General features: G+C 45.1%; 1 protein-coding gene across 10 annotated transcripts in view; it reads left to right on the top strand.

Moving 5' to 3' along the window:
- Gramd1b (GRAM domain containing 1B) overlaps nt 1-18348 on the top strand; it is a 183186-nt gene that overhangs the window by 106784 nt on the left and 58054 nt on the right. For 3 of the 10 annotated variants that reach the window (XM_045145822.1, XR_006636261.1, XR_006636262.1), the window contains one exon: nt 13077-13183. The exons of 6 other annotated variants lie outside the window; for them this stretch is intronic. Coding sequence is in view for 1 of the 4 variants with exons in the window: in XM_045145821.1 (XP_045001756.1) it covers nt 17153-17163 (11 nt within the window). In the remaining 3 variants the exon portion in view is untranslated. Of the gene's footprint in view, nt 1-13076; nt 13184-16799; nt 17164-18348 lie in introns of those variants that run through there. One more of the 10 variants, XM_045145821.1, reaches the window with a different exon arrangement.

The raw sequence follows: 18348 nt of genomic DNA, 5'->3' as shown, positions 1-18348 counted from the left end.
ATGGAAAAGCATGATCTTTGGATCCCCATAATTGTACTGTCTTGAATTAGATGTCTTTTTTTTTTTCAAGGTAGAATCTCACTCTAGCTCAGACTGACCTGGCATTCACTATGTAGTCTCAGGGTGGCCTCAAACTCATGGTGATCCTCCTATCTCTGCCTCCCAAGTGCTAGGATTTGAGTTAGATGACCTTCTGTTGTTGCCACTATTTCTCTTTTGCAAATCAGAATTAAGTGAATATTAGAAGAAAAACTTATTGGTGATTATGGCCTAATTTTATAGCACACAATTATCTATTGGAATTGTAGAAAAATTAGAAAATATAGAGTTGAAGTAGACATCAGTCATAATACCATTCCTCAGAGGTAATCACTTAGCATTTGGCTTCGATTCAAGCTAGTCTATATATATATTGTACAGAGAATTATACATGTGTGCATGTGTATTCTTTATGCCTTTTCTTTAAGAACCAATTGTTCCACTTTAACGAAGAACTTTTTGGTTGGAGGAGTTTCTGAGACAGTGTCATACTATATAGCTCCGCCTGTCTCTGCCTACCTAATACTGGGATCCAAGGGGCTTGCCGCCTTATCTCACCACAGGTACTTTTAAGGGTATTGTTGCCAGTATGTGTCTCTTCCAGGACCCACATAAAGCCAGATTCACAAAGTGGTGTACGCATCTAGTTCATTTGCAGTGGCTGGAGACCCTGGCATGCCCACTCTTATCTGTCTGTCTGTCTGTCTTCTCTCTCTCTCTCTCTCTTTGCTTGCAAATAAATAAATAAAAACAAAAATTAAAAGAAAACTTCAGAAGCCAGATTTCTGGGTCTGCCTTTGGCCTTTTGTTTCATAGTCCACATTACAATTAAAAGGTTGTTCCAATTTATACATTCACTAGGAATTTAGGAAAGTACTTGCTTCTCCCTCTTTACCTTACCTTGCCTGTCTTGATATGACCATTCTTTATAGTTTTTTTTTTTTCCCAAAAAATGCCATGTCAGAGTTGCATTAATTTGCACTTCCTTGGTCATGAGTGACAATTTTCAAATTTTACTTATTTATGAGAGAAAGAATGGCATGTCAGGGCCTCTAGCCACTGCAAACCAACTACAAATGCATGTGCTTCTTTGTGCATCTAGCATTACATGGGTACTAAGGAATTGAACTCGGGTACTTTGGCTTTGCAGGCAAGTGGTTTAACCACTGAGCTGTCTCTCCAATCCACATTGGTGACCTTTAAAAATATTTATTTATGAGAAAGAGAATGAGAATGGGTGCACCATGGCTTCCAGCCACTGCAAACAAACTTGAGATACATGTGCCACCTTGTGCATCTGGCTTACATGGGTACTGGGGAATCAAACCTGGGTCCTTAGGCCTCACAGGCAAGAGCCTTAACCGTTAAGCAATCTCTTTAGCTCACACTGGTGACATTTTTAATTTTCTTTTGCTTTTTTTTTTTTTTTGATTTCTGTTTCTTCTGTGAAGTTCTGTTCTTTACCTTCTTTACTGTGATATGTGCTTTTTGTTGTTAAGCACTCTGTAGGATAATAGAGATAGTAACTCATAAATATTCACACATGTGGCAAGTGTTTTCTGAGTTTCTTCTGTCAGGCAGACTTTTGCACACCAATGTTTGTGTGAATGTGATCATATCAATCAGTCTTTTCCTTTATGGTTTCTGCATTTGGAATTATTCACAGAAAGCTCTCCCTAAATACTGAGATACATATTCATTTATGCTTCCTTTGAGAATTCCCTGATAAACTTCCTTCAAACCCAACTCTTCAGTACCTGCTCATGTATCTTATGCAAGGTATGTGACCACCCATGAGTTCAGTCCTAGCCCTGCCTGCTGCTTCTCCAAAGCTCACGGCTGCATTGTCCTTCTTCCAGGTGCCATAGGACTCTGCCATTGATGAGTGCACTCCATAGACTTTTGGCTAGGACAAGGGGAGGAGCTGCTGTTATTCCATGGTGTCCTCAGGGGCCTTCCATGCTTAGCTGCTATCATTCATTCAGTCAGTCAGTCAGTCAGTCAACCCTATAGGAATGCATGTGTGCCAATCAGTGTGCTATACATGCTTCTGTACCTTACTTAGAAGCCTATTTAATCCTCAAGCCAACGTATGGAGGTAGGCATTATTGACATACAGCTTGTCTACAATGAGAGAGGTATTCCAGAGGGCTAATGGGAAGTGTAATGTTAGCAGCAGACAGAAAGTGGTCCACCATAGCTCTGGTGAAAGGAAACTCATGCGACTGAGCAGGCCCATGATACTAGGATGGCTATCATAGTCCCTTCCAGACCCAGAGTTGAAAGTTATCACCTGTTCATATAGAGTGTCTGTATATATGATTGCATATGCCACCTAAATTCTAAAAATGTAGGTATTATTTTATATTGAAACAGACCAAACTGGGCATGGTGGTACATGCCTGTAATCCTGGCACTTGGGAGGTGGAGACAGAACAGACACTGTCTCAGAATACCATAAAAGAAGTCATGACAATTGATTGGTGTTAGCAGTAAATTTCCTTGGGAGTTACGTAATTGACTTGCCATTAAAACATGTACAATCTAAAGGTGGAAGAGTGAGAAATAGCACTTGGCCTCCGTATCTTCTATCCCTTGTCATGTAAACATGCACCATTTCTTCCATTAATGCCATCATTTATTTCAGAGTCAGCATACTTCAGCCTGTTTGCATAGACTTGTATTGGAACATAGCCACATTCTTTCACTTTTATGTTTCCATAGCTGTTGAGCTGTTGATGTCCTATAACAATGGAGTTCAGGGCTGGAGAGATGACTTAGCAATTAAGGTGCTTGCCTATGTAGCCTAAGGACCCAGGTCAACTCCCTAGAACCCACATAAGCCAGATGCACATGGTGGCACATGATTTGGAGTTCATTTGCACTGGCTAGAGGCCCTGGCACCCCCATTCTTTCTCTCTCTCTCTCTCTCTCTCTCTCTCTCTCACGAATAAATAAATAAGTAAATAAATAAAATATTTTTAAAAATAAACAATGGAGTTCGGTAATTATGACAGAGACTGTATGTATGATCTTTAAAACCAAAAATATTTGGCCCTTTAAAAAGTTTGCTGTACCTTTTTAAAAAATTATTTATTTTTGCATGCAGAGAGAGATAGAAAAAAGAGAGACAGACAAGAGAGAATGGGTGCTCCAGGGCCTCTAGCTACTGCAAGCAAACTCCAGATGCATGTGCTACTTTGTGCATCTGGCTTTGCTTTATGTGGGTACTGGGGAAATTGAACCCTGGTTCATTAGGTTTTGTAAGCAAATGCCTCAACCTTCAAGTCATCTCTCCAGCCCTATACGCTCTTTGAAGTAGATAGTAGATGAGTGGTTTTGAGTGATTTTACACAAAACAATGGTCCAACATAGTTTTCTTAAGGAATCCTTTCTTCTTAGCATTCAGCTTACAGGATGGTTTACTAGGACTGGAGGTGTGGTCTGTGAATAGGCCTTCCGAAGACATTCCTGTGGCCATCAGAGCTCCTGCAAGATCCACACAGAGCAGCTAGTACCTTAACAACATGAGTGCCAGAATGATATTAGTTTCTAATATTTTCTTACTGCTCCCAGTGTGCCAGTATTAATTATAGGGAGACTTAGAGGCTCATGGGAAATTAACAGAGGCATCCAAGGTCACACAAAGTGGCTGGACTTGAACTGGAGTTATAGGATAAAAGCCCTTGTCCCAACCACGCCAGCGCATTCCCTGCAGACCTCCAACCCCTCTTCCCCCCCAGTGTCCTTTGCCCCCCTTCCTCGCCCCTGCGGTGTCTGCACCCATGAGCCGCCCTTCGCTCTTCTGGGTGGACTTTTATGTTTCTCTTGGGGCATCCGTGCTTTGGCCCATTTTGGGCCTCTGCCCCCCTGCCCCTGACCTCTAATGCACTTTGCCCTCTACATCCTAGTTTTTGCTCACTCTGTTTGGGGTGAAGAGGATTTTTAGAGGTACCAGAGGCTCAGCGTTTCTGTGTTGTCACTCCTGCTTGCCTGGTAGGCAGCTGCCACTTAGGTGGTCTGCCTTTTTCAGTGACTGCAGCCCCCTGGAGAACCAGCTGGGAGAGGAGCTCCTCCCAGAGCCCCAAAGTAGCAGGCGGGCAGCCACCAGGCTGGCTGAGCAGGCATTTCTGACCTTTGTGGAGAGAGGGCGTTCTTAAAGGGACAGCAAGCCCTTTTTTTTCCCCCCTACTGGCTAACTGCCAATTCAGATGCCAGGGATTTGAAGAGGCCATTGTTCTGGTGCTGGGAGACAGAGCCTGGACCCAGTCTCTTTTTCTTTTCCCATTTCCAACCGCGTGTTCCCCTCAGATCTCAAATGTAGAGGGATGGTGAGTTGTCTTGGGTCACACGTACTTTGCTGCTGCCTTCCCCATCTGAGGACAGCCTTGTCACCAACATAGTAGCCTTCACTGAGCTAACAGCTCCCCTCCTCCAGGGTGCTATTCCTGTGGGGGAAATCAAGGTCTCCATAGACTCTAGCTTGGCCACAGTGTCATGTTTACTTGCCCCAGGTGGTTGGGTTAGGGGCCCGGCTGATGGCTTTTCTTTAGGTGCCTCCAGGTGCTGATTGCTTGTTAACCTGCACATGCTGGGTTCTAGTTCTAGAATTTCTGGGCTTCTGGATTCTGAACATAAATTGTCAAACCAGAGTTTAAGAACTACTTTATTGGCTAGTTATCAAAATCATGTGGGGATCTAGGGAATCAGAATGTCTTCTTAAAGCCCCTAAATTTGAACCAGGCCACTTCTTATTCATGGTCAGGAGTGGATGCGCTGGCATTGGCCCCTTGGATTTGAGTTCTGATCATACCAGGTACTATTGCTATATTCTTGGGTAAGTTTCTCAATCAGTCAGCACCTTTGTTTTCTCAACTGTAAAATAGGAATAAAGATAGTAAGTACCTACTTACAAGGTTGCTCTGGGGACTAAGTCAGTGATGTTTATAATGTTCTTACACCAGAAGTGGCACTGGTGTGGCGCTAGATAGATCTTCAGTTATCACTGTGTCATTGCTTATTGTAAACAGACCAACCAGGTTGGAGTCATCACTTAAACAACCCTTCAGTGAAAAGGGGCCCTGGTGAAGCTAGCTTTGCTTAGGGAAGCCTTGCATTCTTTAGGAAGTGAGCAGCAGTTCTTTTCTGAGCCCAGCCAAGTCTGCGTGCAGTCTGTGCGGCTTGTTCCAGGAAGGTGACCCTACATTTTGGCTCCCCTCACTCTTCTCTATAAAGTAAGGAGACAAATCCTGTCCTTGATTTTCACCTCCAAGAAATGTCAACAGCATTGGAAAGGTTGTCACTGGAAGACCTAGAAGACCACATCTATGAGACTCCCTGACCTCTTCAGAGGGAATTGAAGGAAGAGAAAACAAGCCATAGAACAGAAATAGCCAGACATAAATACGAGGTATTATAATTGCCATCCACACCCAGCTCGGTCCCCTGAGTTAAATTTAACCCTCTGCACAGCCTTCCCGCCCTCAGGGAAGCGGGATGGTCAGAAGCGTAACCACGCTCTATATGAAGTGCTGCTCTCTGGCTGCTGTGGATGCACAACGGCCTGCACGCCAAGAACGTACACTACAACTGCTTCTGCTATAATATCTTGGCTTTGTTCAATCACTACTTTTCTGAAAACGATCCTGTCAGATTTTCCCATGTCTAGCATCTAGCTCAAGCTTCTTTCCCATCCTTGTTTTTGTTTTGCATTTATTGCTCTGTAGTTACATCTGTTCAGATGTTGATGGATGTGCATGACATGGGAGGAGTTTGGGAGAGACAAGCTCAAATAGAGAATTGTTTTTTTTTTAAATGTTATTTATTTATTACAGAGAGAGAGAGATGTGGGGGGGGGGTGGATGCACCAGGGCCTCTAGCCACTACAAATGAACTCCCAATGCATGCACCACCATGTGCATCTGGCTTATGTGGGTTCTGGGGAGTTGAACCTAGGCTTTGAAGGCAAGCACCTTAACCACCAAACCATCTCTCTAGCCTCAAGTACAAAATTCTGTGATACTCAAAGAATTGGTGGTATAGATGAATAATCCTAACTTGAAAATCTGAAATCTCCAACAATTCAAAGCTTCAAGTGTGAACATAACATCAGTGGGAAATTCCACACCTGACTTTATGTGATAGATCTCAGTCACAAACACAAATGCACTAAAAATTGCGTAAGATTACCTTCAGGCTCTGTATGAAATATGAATGAATTGTGTGTTTAGACTTGGGTCCTGCCCCCAAGTTATCCATTATACATACACAAATATTCAAAAACTGCTAAAAAATATCTGAAATCTAATCTATTTTTGGTCCCAAGCATTTTGTAGAGTGCATATCCAACACATATTTTATAGATTCTAATATCAGAGTTTTGGTGACTCAAAGGCAGGGGATTTTTTTTAGAAGAAAACAAGCTAGTCCTCCACAGCATGGCCCATAGATATTTTCCATTGTGACCACAAATGTCAGCATGCAGGGACCCAGGAGTGGGCAGAGTTTGCTTAGCGTCCACTGCCTCCCACATGAGCATATTTTATGAGATTTCCAAGAAGCTGCACAGCACCATTTCTGTTCATGGTCTGGTTTTGGATCACAATCACACCCACAGTGATGGGTAGAAGCATCTTGGAAAGATGCATTTTGCTCACCTGCTTTGGGAGAGGGATGTGGTCCCCGCTGCCTACATTAGTTAAGACGGCATTCTTTTGGCTAGTAAAATGGACACCATGTTTTTTGTTCCTTTGCTACTCCCCAGGACATCCTCTTTGGAGGCAGCCGCATAGGAGATAACTGCTCTGGGTAGCGGATGGGTTGAGAGACCCAGAAGCTTTTCCATGATGAAGATCGTTGGATGCACTGGCTTCCAACCACAGAGCTGAAACACATAAAGAAGAGCAGCAAGCAGACTAGCTCCTTTGTGGCTTTCAGTGCAGAAATCAGAAGGCCCTGTACTCATTGCTATTCTGGTGTTGCCTGTGGCTAGATACTGTCTAGCCAAACGTGATGTGGGGTGGCTTGGTGGGAGGTCATCTGAGCTGAAATGAGAATGCAGAACCTGCCTCTGAACCAGGGGCTCATCCTTCCCCACTAGCCTCCTGCCTTATTTGGCTGCCTAAATTCTTGGAGCAATCCTCTTCATTCCAATCCCAACATGCCATCTGTTAACCTCCCTCTGGAGAAGCAACAAAGTCAGACTCTCCTCCTTTGGCTTTCTGTCTTCTCTCCTCCTCTCAGATACTTGGGTAGTTAGCTTGCTGTTAGGCATATGGCAGGATTTCTGGGCCCAAAGCCTTGCCTGTCTTTGGGGAACAGTGTCATACTTTCTAGGCCGGCTACCAGCAGCATTGTTCTAACCTCTCCCCTGTTTCAGGCAATGAGGCTGGGTGTATGAGTTTCCATCACAGCCTTTTGTTTCTGCTCTGGGCTTTATGAACTTGGCTCATGGAGACTAGACTTTCATACCCTTCCAGGTTTGTAGAAGAAAGGTGTTGCCAAAGGTTGGGGCTTATTCTGCTGTAACCTTTTCGTCAGATGGGCTCTGGAGTCTGGGGTGCAGCTGTAAATGATCAGTGGCGTGTAGTGTGTGGTGACAAGGTTAGACTTGTGTTAGAGCTTTGTTATGTTTTGTTATTTATTTGTTTGCATGCATATGTGTGAGTATGCTGGTATGTATGTATGTATGCTGCTGCAAATAAATGCCAGTCTGGGTTTATTTGGGTGGCTGGGAAATTGAATGGAAGCTGGCCAGCTTTGCAAGCAAGTGTCTTTAACAACTGAGCTATCTCTCCAGCCCCCAGATGTTGATGGTGAGAAAAGGCTGGAATGTAGGCTGTTATAACTTATGCCTGGGGGTAAGTCGCTGTCCCCAGCTTGACACTTTATCTCCTTAATTGGATCTCTACTCTTCCTACCTTTCCTTCCAGTTCACTTTATGTTTGACTGGAAAAGTTCGGTATCTAGAAGCAGATTGCCTCTCAGAAGCCCACCGTAGCCACTCCCATGGCATTCTGGCTGCTCTTCTCTAGAGAGGAAGTATGAAGAAAACTAGGTAGGCTCAGCCACACCAGCTGGCCAGTTTGCTACATTCAGTTTGGCTGCCTTTTCCTGCCTTCTATCTCGTGACTAAAGAGTTCACCATTTCTGCTGCTTCTTAGCACTTGCATAGCGTACAAGTAAAGTACTATAATGGAAAAGTAACTTGGGGGGTCAGCTTTTCATTCATTCTCATAACATTAGAAAACTGAGGCCTAGAGCAGGGGTAAGACACATCCATAGTCATACACTGCTACCAATGTGTCCATACCCTACAAAGGTAGAAACTGTCTTACGAAATGAAGGTTGGTTAGTAGCACGCCACTCACCACCCCCAGCACCACCCAATCATCCTCGTTAGATGTGTTCCTCAGTGGGAGGCCTGTCTTAGGACAATAGCTTGAGTTGCCTAGGTTCTGCCTCTGGGGAGGGTGACTGAGCATAATAACAGAGGTAGGTGGACATTTGTGGAGAAAATGTATAGAAATTCTGTACATTGGAGGCAAACTCAAATAGCACCTGGTAGCTACTCAGAGTTGCCTGGGCACATCTGCAGATGCCAGGCATGTGTCAGAGCTTTGAGGAATCCTGACCTTGGTGGTACCATATGGAGAGGGCAGTCGGCACAACAGCCCTTCCAAGTACTTTGCAGAATGCGGGTGAAGTAAAGGTCTGGCCAGGATGCTTGACAGGGGCTCAGGTGCTTGGCTTTCCATATGGCTTTCTGTTGCCTGACTCCATTAACCAACTTCCTAAGACATGGTGGTGGGCCAGGAGGTAATAACAGCCTGTTTGGCACATAGAAGGGGCCCCAACTGGGGCCACGGTCATCACATTGACTATATTCCTTCCTATACCATCATAAATCCCCATCTCTCCCACCTCCACACAAATGTTCACAGCCTTGCTCTATCCCCCAGGGAAGGGCAGGACCTTAATAATGGAGTTTCATGGTTTGATCTCTGTTAACTACCAGACATGGTAGGTCCTCTCTAGTCTAGAGAAAAGTATAAAGTGGGCTTGGGGTGGAGAAACATGGAGGGAACCCTTCTTTCTCTCTGGCTCAAGACTTTGGTAGGAGAGACTCAAGGTCTGTTCTTGGGTTTGGCATGCCAGCATCTTAACTGGGGCACTCAGAAAGCAGGCTTCCCTGTTTGAGACCTTAATCCAGGATTAAGGAAAGGTCAGTTACCTCTGCAAAGAGGTGATTTGGAGAGGGGCTTAGTCTTTACTAATATCCTGAAGTGGGCAGAAGGGAAGAAGCTACAGCATGGTCATCTGCCTGTCCCAAGGTGCAGTAGACTCTACCAATTCCAAAGCTGAGTGAAATGTTACTGTATTGGACCCTTTCCTTTCACATTAGCAGTATGTTCTGTATTTTCTTTATTCACACACATTCCTCTATGATGACCAGCATTTGCCTTAGGATGGAGAGAGAGGATTCAGAAGATGCCAATTTACCTGCTAGCTGGTTACTGGGGAATGTTCTTAAAAGCAAAGCTGTTCCCAAGCTCCATGCTTGAAAGAGCATGATGGAGTTGGGATTGGGCAGAGGGAGAGGTTATACTTCTGTAATTCTAAAACAGGCATTAGCCATTGCCATAGAAAACTCTGGATCTGGAGGTGATGCCAAAGTAAGGAAAAGGCAGGATTTTGTATCTTCTCTTGGACCAGTCAAATAAATAAATAAATAGAATGTTTTAAATTAATATATACTGTCTGGCTATATCTGACCCTAGAGAAATCTACATATCTTTGCAAACATGAAGAAGTTTTACCTAAAGGGTGTCCACTTGATTTAGCACCAGTGGTATGTCACAGAGTAAGCACTAGAATACAGCCACTTGAACTTTAGCCTTTTCCCCCTCTATCCTTCTAGCCATTTCTTGCTTTATGTTTTAGTCATGTCGACATGCTCATGTGAAGAGTGCGGAAGTGCGGAGAGGCTCTGGCTTACAGTTAGGTCAGTGGCCTTCATGCATTTACGTGGACACTCCTGACTCAGCTTTTGTGGAGGAGAGCCTGGACTAGGCTTGGAAAGGGCAGCATGAGGACTGGCAGATCATTAGTTTTCCTGCATTGGTAGTTTATAGAGCCTTGATGATATCTCAAATATTAATTCTGAAAAGGTTTATTGAATGGAGTCTTCAGAGTCCCTGATGGCCAGAGTATGCCGACTCTTATACAACAAGGACCCACTTAAAAGATTTTGCTTATCTATGTAGGAATGGATCAGTGAGGGGCCACTCAGTGGACACAAATCAGGCCAATAAATTGAATGGGGGAAAATGTAGTTTAGTAAGAATTAATAAATAGAATAAGAGAAAACTTGAAAGAATGCAAGAATAATAGGCACAGCAATATACTGAGAGAACAGACATTCCTAATGTTAGATAGAACACTCAGGGAAGAATTAACCTTGGGAGAGTAGCCCCAGCCCAAGGCTTAGATTCAGAGCTCATTGGAGAGGACATGACCAAGCTCTTGGTCTGTGGGCTAGGGCAGTTAATGTGGAAACTGCGGAATGGGCTTCCTGTAAGGGAAATTCCTTCTATTGCAGAGTCCTTAGAGTCCTTTCAGTGCCTCTCATCAACAAGACCTAATGCTGTGCCTACTGTCAGAGAAGTAATGTTTACACGAACAACGCCAGTGTAACAAGACAAGACCAAAGAACCACAAATTGGAGCTGAACACTGGCTGAAGTCATAAAAATGGGACTTACCTTCCAGGGTTGTCATGGGGATAAAATATAGGGGCTGAGGAGAGATTGCTGTGGTTAAAGGCCTGGCTTGCAAAACTTGCTTGCCCATCAATTTCCCAGTCTCCATGTCAAGCCAAATGTACAAAGTGGCACACACTTCTGAATCATTTGCAGTGGCAAGAGGTCCTGGCATGCCTTACTCACTCTCAGTCACTCTCAAGTAAATATACTGTGTGTGTGTGTGTGTGTGTGTGTGTGTGTGTGTGTGTGAGAGAGAGAGAGAGAGAGAGAGAGAGAGAGAGAGAGAGAGAGATTATCAGATGTCTTTTATCTAAGTATTTTTTGAAGCAGCAAATAGTGGTGAAAAACACTGAATTTGGGTTGAGGTCAGTCTTCTGATATTTATCATCCTCATCAGTTTGATGAAATGAAAGTTTTAGAAAAGATTCACGAATCACAGATGCCTACCTGTACTTTATAAAAGCCTCCACAATTTGGATGATGACATATAAGACATTCAGATTCATTTTACCCATCATTCTACATAATCCGACAAAATGAAGTTCAGTTAAATTGGAGAATGTCTTCTGGAAAAATCTTCATTGGGATGCAAGCAGAATGCAAAGATAATAAAACTTTACCCTTGGGACATTGTTTCCCATTCATGTCAATAACAGTTGGGCATTTGGGATGAACAAGGTAGTGCGTGGACAACTACCTTCTTTATAGTATTGCTGAGTTTAATGGGATTATTTGGGCCAGGTGGATTTGCAGACACACCTTAACTTTTCATTGTTACTCCAATTTGTTCAGCCTGTTCTTTATTTTCATTTAAAACTAGAGGCAGGTGCCAAGTTTTCTTATTTGTATGAGAAAGGTTTAATTCAAAAAGGGTGCCAACTTTTACCACAATTTTCTAAATTCATTTACAGAAGAGCAGTTTGGGAATTCAGGCACCAGAGATCTAGCTGCTCAAGTGTGGAGATTGGATCTGAGGCCACCACCCATCTGTGGAAAACCAAGTAGCCATATTATGACTCAGGACAATTAACAGACACTAGTAGGAAGCAGCCTGGCCCTTTCTAGTGACAGGCTGGTGCCACCTTCTTTTCCTACACAGTATGATGGCTAAGAGCAGAACCCAGGAAAGGAATGTCGGGTATGGTCAGGTGTGTGCCATACTGTGTAGTTATCACATACTACGGAAAAGATATCGGACCCTCTACCTCTTATGTCATCACCTGAAAAATGAAGGACTATAAGTATCCGTCTTTTGTAACTCAAGTGAGGAGCTTTAGTAATGAAGAAAGACTTGTATTCCACAACACGCTAAACCACAGTCTCTGATTTGTTTATCAATGTGTAACTTGTAACTTGGCCGACTTGGGTACAGCATCTTATTGTCCCAGACTTATTGAAAGACTTATTCATACCTGTCTTAAAACTAGAGGAGTCCTTTCATTATTGTATTTTTAAAACAATAGCTATAACTATTGGTCAATTGAGAAAATAATAGCTTTATTTCAAATATATATATATTGAAATATATATATATATATATTTGAAATAAAGCTATTATTATATATGTGTATATATATATAATAGCTTATTGAAATATAAATATATATATATAAAGCTATTATTATATATGTATATATATTAGATTAAATTACTATTATATTAGAGAGATGAAGCACAAGGTATGTTATATGTAGCTTGTTGAATTATACTATATAGTACAATTCTGTTGTTTTTGTGGCTATGTTAGAGGCTAAAAATTTGAAATCTTAGTATGGTTGACTTTATGAAATGACATAGTTCATTAGTCAAATAGAACCATTATTTGCAATCACACCTGTTTGGTCACTGAGATTACTGTTTTGACCTGCTGTTATCAATGTAAACCATGGACATACTCACAGTTGGGACCATACAGGAAAAAGACGAATCTGTGTACTTCTCAACATCAGTAGAAAAGTCCTTGAAAAAGGTAGCCATGGGTCCAAAGTCACATGGTGAGTGACTGGGGAAGTCAAGATGGGCATTTGGCTGCTGAGCCCACCAGCCTCTTGTTCACTGTCTCTCGCTGGAGCATTTGTCATGCAGTCCATGCAGAGGTACTGACTATTGCCCATGCTGTACAACACTGTGCTTTGGATCCAGTGATCCCATAGACTCATGTGATTTGAATGCTTGGGCCTCAGCTGGTGGCAGTTTGTGGAGTGGAGCCTTGCTGAAGGAGGGATGTGGCCAGGGGCAGATTTTAGGGGTGTTATAGCCAGCTTCCTCTTTCCAGAGCTCCGCCTCTTGCTGTTATCTTCTGCCTGCTGTTGCAAAAAGTGATGTCCAGCCTCTGCTCATGCCATGCTTTGCCCTGCCGTCATGAAGCTTCCTCTCCAGGCTGTAAGTCAAAATAAACCCTTTGTCCCTGTCAGCTTCTTTTGGTCAGGTGTTTTGTCCCAGCAATGTGAAGGCAGTTATACCATGTACCCAGTACTCTTGTGTGCTGGAGGGACCTGAAAGAGGCATCCTACAATCTCAATAGGAAGCCAAAAACAACTGTAAGAACAACAGAATTTGCAATTAATTTTTATGTTATATACTTAGTTTGTAAGGATGATGGAGGCACCCAACTTTTCATGGACACTTATTTTGCTTTATCATTGTTTCCGCAATAAAAAGGATAAAATATGTGTCAGCTTTTCCAGATAGAAACTAAGTCTCAAATAGAAGAAGGATGACTATCTAAAGCTCACAGATGCATAAAAAAACCAACTGTCACATTTATGTTGAGATCTGACCCAAGTCTAGGATCACTCTATGGCATAAAAGAAGAGGCAGGTAGATTCTCCAAAGCAAAAAAGGTATTTAATGAGAGGTGGAACTCGAGATTGAGAAAGAAGAATGGGTAGAGTTGGAACATTGTCAATATTCTTTTCTTCTTCTTGCCCTCCTCCTCCTCATTCTTCGTCTTCTTGCTGTGGGTGCAGTGTAGCATACGCGAGGGTCTGTACCCTTTGCACGTCCCATATGCTGCTGTGGCTGCAGTGGATTGTCAGGTGTCCTGTATCGTCTACCTGCTTTGTTTTGAGTTGCAGCCTCTCTCCCACTCCCTCTCTCTTGGTATTTCTGAGACAGGGTCTTATTCTACCCCAGGCTGTCCTGGAACTCTCACTCTGTAGTTTCAGGCTGGCTGAACTACATCTGCTTCCCAAGTGTAGGGGTTAACGGTGTGCACCACCATGCCTGGTTCTGTTTTTGTTTTTGGTTTTTGGTTTTTCAAGGTAGGGTCTCACTCTAGCCCAGGATGACCTGGAATTCACTATGGAGTCTCAGGGTGGCTTCAAACTCACAGCGATCCTCCTACCTCTGCCTCCTGAGTGCTGGGATTAAAGGTGTGCACCACCACACCCAGGTTTGTTTTTTTTTTTTTAACTGATTCTGGAGCTTGTGGAGACTTCAACGATTCTCTGGACTCTGCTCCACCGTGGGACTGGGGTTACAGATGTTCCTGGCCACACATAGCTGCTTTATGTAGGATCTGAAATTTGAGCTCTGGCAGTCTTGGGCCCTCATGCTAGGTCAGTAAGCACATTTAACCACTGAGACATCTTTCCAGCCCCAATGTACCTTTCTTTAGAATTGAGATTCTTCTAGGTAACTGAAATGGGACCAGGCATTCCAAACTCATCTGCTTCTTAGATCCTGTGAAGCTGTGGGGGGGGGGGGCACTTCCAGAATGAGTCTTTGTGCCAGCAGATACTCAAGAAATTTTAGCTCACAGTGTGAACATGCTGAGTAGGCTGCTGGTGACACCAGTGATTTGGAGCAGTAATCCACACTGTCAGCATGCTTTCCTGTACAGCTACAGCAGACAGACATTCCCTTTAGGAAGATCCAGAGAACATGGGTGCACACATCAGTGGCCTTTTGCCATTCGTTATGGTCCATGAAATGGCAACATGGGTATTGCCTGGGTGTGGGCGCAAGCTACATCAGAATCTGAACGAACATGATTCTCAAGTGACTCAAGTCTGGGATGCAGTCATCATCATTCTGGTCTTTTGTTGTATTGGTTTTAGTTCAGATTTGGATTTTCCCCCTCATCAACAGAGAAAATAGTTTTCCTGATACCACAAACACACTGGGCTTTGGGAAGTGCTTGGATTGGAAAGGTCTAGACGCTTGGCCAGCCTGTGGACCCTTTAGGAGGTGTAGCTCAGTGGAGGAAGTTAGATCACTAAAGGTGTGACCTTGAAGGGAATACTGGGACCCCAGCCCTTTCCTTTCTCTTTGCTTCTTGACATACATGAACAGGGGCTCCTGGACCCACTTCTGCCATGATGTACCACTGCCTCAGCACAGGCCTCAAAACCATAGATCCAGTGACTGTGGGCTGAGACCTCAGCAACTGAGCCAAAGGAAATCCCTTGTCTTTTTTAAAAAATATTTTTACTGCTTGATGAGAGAGAGTGAGTGTGTGTATGGGTGCACCAGGATCTCTTGCCACTGCAAAAGAACTCCAGACGCATGTGCCAACTTTGTGCATCTGGCTTTAGGTGAGTCATGAAGAACTGAACCCTGGTGTCAGACTTTGCAAGCAAATGCCTTTAACTTCTGAGCCATCTTCCCAGGCCCCCTCTTTGGTCTTTTTAATTGTTTGTCTCAGGTATTTTGTCACAGCATTGGGACACAGTTATGGAGTTATGGAGTTAGAGTCAAGTGACCTAGGATTCCAGGTCAATCTCTGTAGCTACTTTCCTCTTCCTGTGTCAGAATATGTGACAAGCATCCTCCTGGCTCATAGCTGGAGGGGGTACAAGTTTGTCCTGGCAGGGAAGGCATGGGAATGGTTCTGTGGCAGCAGGGGTGTAAGTCTGCCTGTCCATATATTGGCAATTCAGTAAAAGGGGGTCTCAGGCCAGAAGTGGAACCAGCCTATAATCCTTAAGCCCCATCCCTTGAGCCGTGTGCTTCCCAGGTAGGCCCCATGTCCTAAAGATGTTATACCCTCTCAAAACAGCCACCAGTTGAGGACCATGTGTCCAAACACATGGCTGGTGAGGAACATGTCACATTTAAACCACAGCAGCTTCTTTCTTGCCACGGGACCATCACACCAGTGGGTTGTAGTGGTTTTCTCCAGTATTCGGTGTCCTCACTGAGCCTGTTTGGATAACTGCGGTAGGAATCCAGTGACTTCACAGGAACTGATGTTGTGTGAGCCATGAGTGACTGAAGACGTTCATTAGCATGGTGACTGACAGAACATTCGCTTGGAGACTGTGTCTGAGCACCAGCATTGCAGCTCAGTGACCCGGCAGGGAAAATACAGTTTGAAGATCAGCAAACAGTCTGAGATCAGAAAACTAGATGACCCTCTGTGTCATGAAGGCCAGTGCTTACCCAGAGTGTTGTCCTGAGAGCCGGATCCACTCAGAAAGCAAGCATTGCTGTGTGTGGTCTCAGGGAAGTGCTGTGCTGAAGAGACCTCCAGCCATGTTCCCCTGCAGATTACAGTCCCCAGTGCTGCTTGCCTTCTCCCTGTCCCCAGGGCTCAGGTAGGGAGAACAGCTGTCATCCTGTGAAAAATTCAAGCCTCTTTTTGGAGCTTGGGCTCCTATGTTTTCATTTAGCATCACCTCCTGGATAAGAGCTGACCTAATAGGTAACACCTGGGAAATAATTGGTGACAGGGAAGGGAGCAGATGCTCTCAGGAGCATCATCTTGCGTTTTGTCAGATTTGGGGATGAAGAGGAAGTAATGCCTGCAGCCCCAGTGGCTCTGTCCTCCAAGCTGGCATGAATAATTGAGAGCTGGCAAGCTGACTGCACCAAAGAGTTGCATTATATAAACCAGCAGGCGGGGCGGGGGGTGGGGGGAGAGCGAGAGAGAGAGCGCGAGCAAGCGAGCGAGCGCGGAGGGGGAGGGGCGCGTGCGTGCGTCTGCGCGGGAGAGGGTGCGTGTTTGACTGTGTCCGTGCGCCTGTGCGCCTGCGTGCGAGCTCAGAGCAGCTGTCTGTGAGGGAGTTGGAGGGAGGGAGAGAAAGGGAGCAAGGGCGAGCAAGCAGGGGACTTCTGTAAGGGCTGCACGACCACACCAAATAACCACCACAGAGGGAGGTGGGGAAAGCAAATAAAAGGGGGCCATGCTTAAAATTCCAGAGCAGTGCCAAACAGCCGACCAAGCGAGCGCCCCCAGCTTATGAGAGCCCTGCCCCCCCTCCCCCTCCCCAGTAGAAACAGGGTTTTGTAATGGGCATGGAGGTGAGTGCCCTCCGACCTCCTCAGGGCCCCTGCTCCCCGCCCCCGCCCCCCACTGCCCAATGCATGAATGAATGAGTACCTCTGCACCGCACTGCTACCTTCCGAATGGCGTCCAGGTTAGTGCTGCCTCGTGCTGATGCGTGTGTGTGTTTAGTCTCTGTGTTTCCTTGTGGGACTTTCTAGGGCAGGGGTGGCTGTGTTGTGGGGTTGGGTGGGGACCCTGGGGGCCATAGTGTGGACCTGTCTGTCTGCTTGTGTGCTTTCTCCAGTGGATGGATGCAGGTTGCTCAGGGCTGCCAAAAACACAGACCTTTTGAGGCAGAATAAATCTGGAGTCCATGTTGATTGCTTCTGTTCTCTGTTCGCGATCCAAAAGCAGCCAGTGTGACATCATGCTGCAGAGATGTCACATTTTTTTCCCTCCTGGCCCTTTCTCCTCAACTCCTTCTCTACATCTCTAGCCAGGGGCACTGCCAGAGCTAGCTGTGGAGCCTTGAGGGAGACACTAGGGTGGGCTGGAGCTGATGGGATCCCTTGACCAGCAAGACTTAATGGCAGCCTTCTGACTTGGAGAAAGGCGGTCAGGGGCTTGAATTAATGGTGCGTCAGAGGTGCCTGGGAGCGTCTAAAGGAGGCTAGTCCGGCCATGTGCTCTGGTTCCCACCCACTGACTTCCTCTGTGCTGTCCTATGGGTGGGAGGTGGCGAGCAGTGGTGAGGAAGACAGAGTCAGACACTGCCTAGCCCACGGCGAGAGGGCCAGGTGATATGAAGACTGGCCAGCAGAAGGGGAGGACAAGAGAGGATGTGGACAGCATTGCCACTCAGGAAAATAAAGGGATTTGTTTCTTGTCTGGCTCAGCTGGCGCTTGACTCAGATTTGCCATGTGTTTTGAGAAAATAGACACCCAGTGCCCGAGCCTCACGCCCCCACACTCCCTGCATTGTCAGTAATTTGCTTGATTTAGCGAAATGAAGTGGAGGGGCCTGGAGCACGTGGAGCTCACTGTTTCTTATAGCTGCAGCCAGGGATGAGAGAAGTGATCTTCCCCTCTTCTGACATTTGCTAGTAAACTGTCTTGTGGACATCCCCTTGCCTCTGCCTCCTGCCCCAACTCTCATCTCCCCATAGCTAACCTCAAATGGTGGGCATATTTGTATCCTTGGCCAGGGATAGCACTCCACATGGAAAAAAGCCAGCCTTAGAAGAAGGGACAGGGAAAGGGGTGTTTTGTAGAGCTGCCCATGTCAGGAGAGTGTCCAAGCCGTGACTACAAAGGAACATCTGTGGGCCTGGTGAGT

The sequence above is a fragment of the Jaculus jaculus genome, chromosome 3 (genome assembly GCF_020740685.1).
Source record: "Jaculus jaculus isolate mJacJac1 chromosome 3, mJacJac1.mat.Y.cur, whole genome shotgun sequence".
Lineage (NCBI taxonomy): Eukaryota > Metazoa > Chordata > Mammalia > Rodentia > Dipodidae > Jaculus > Jaculus jaculus.
Note: the sequence above shows the minus strand (reverse complement) of the source record. Positions and strands in the feature narration are given on the sequence as shown.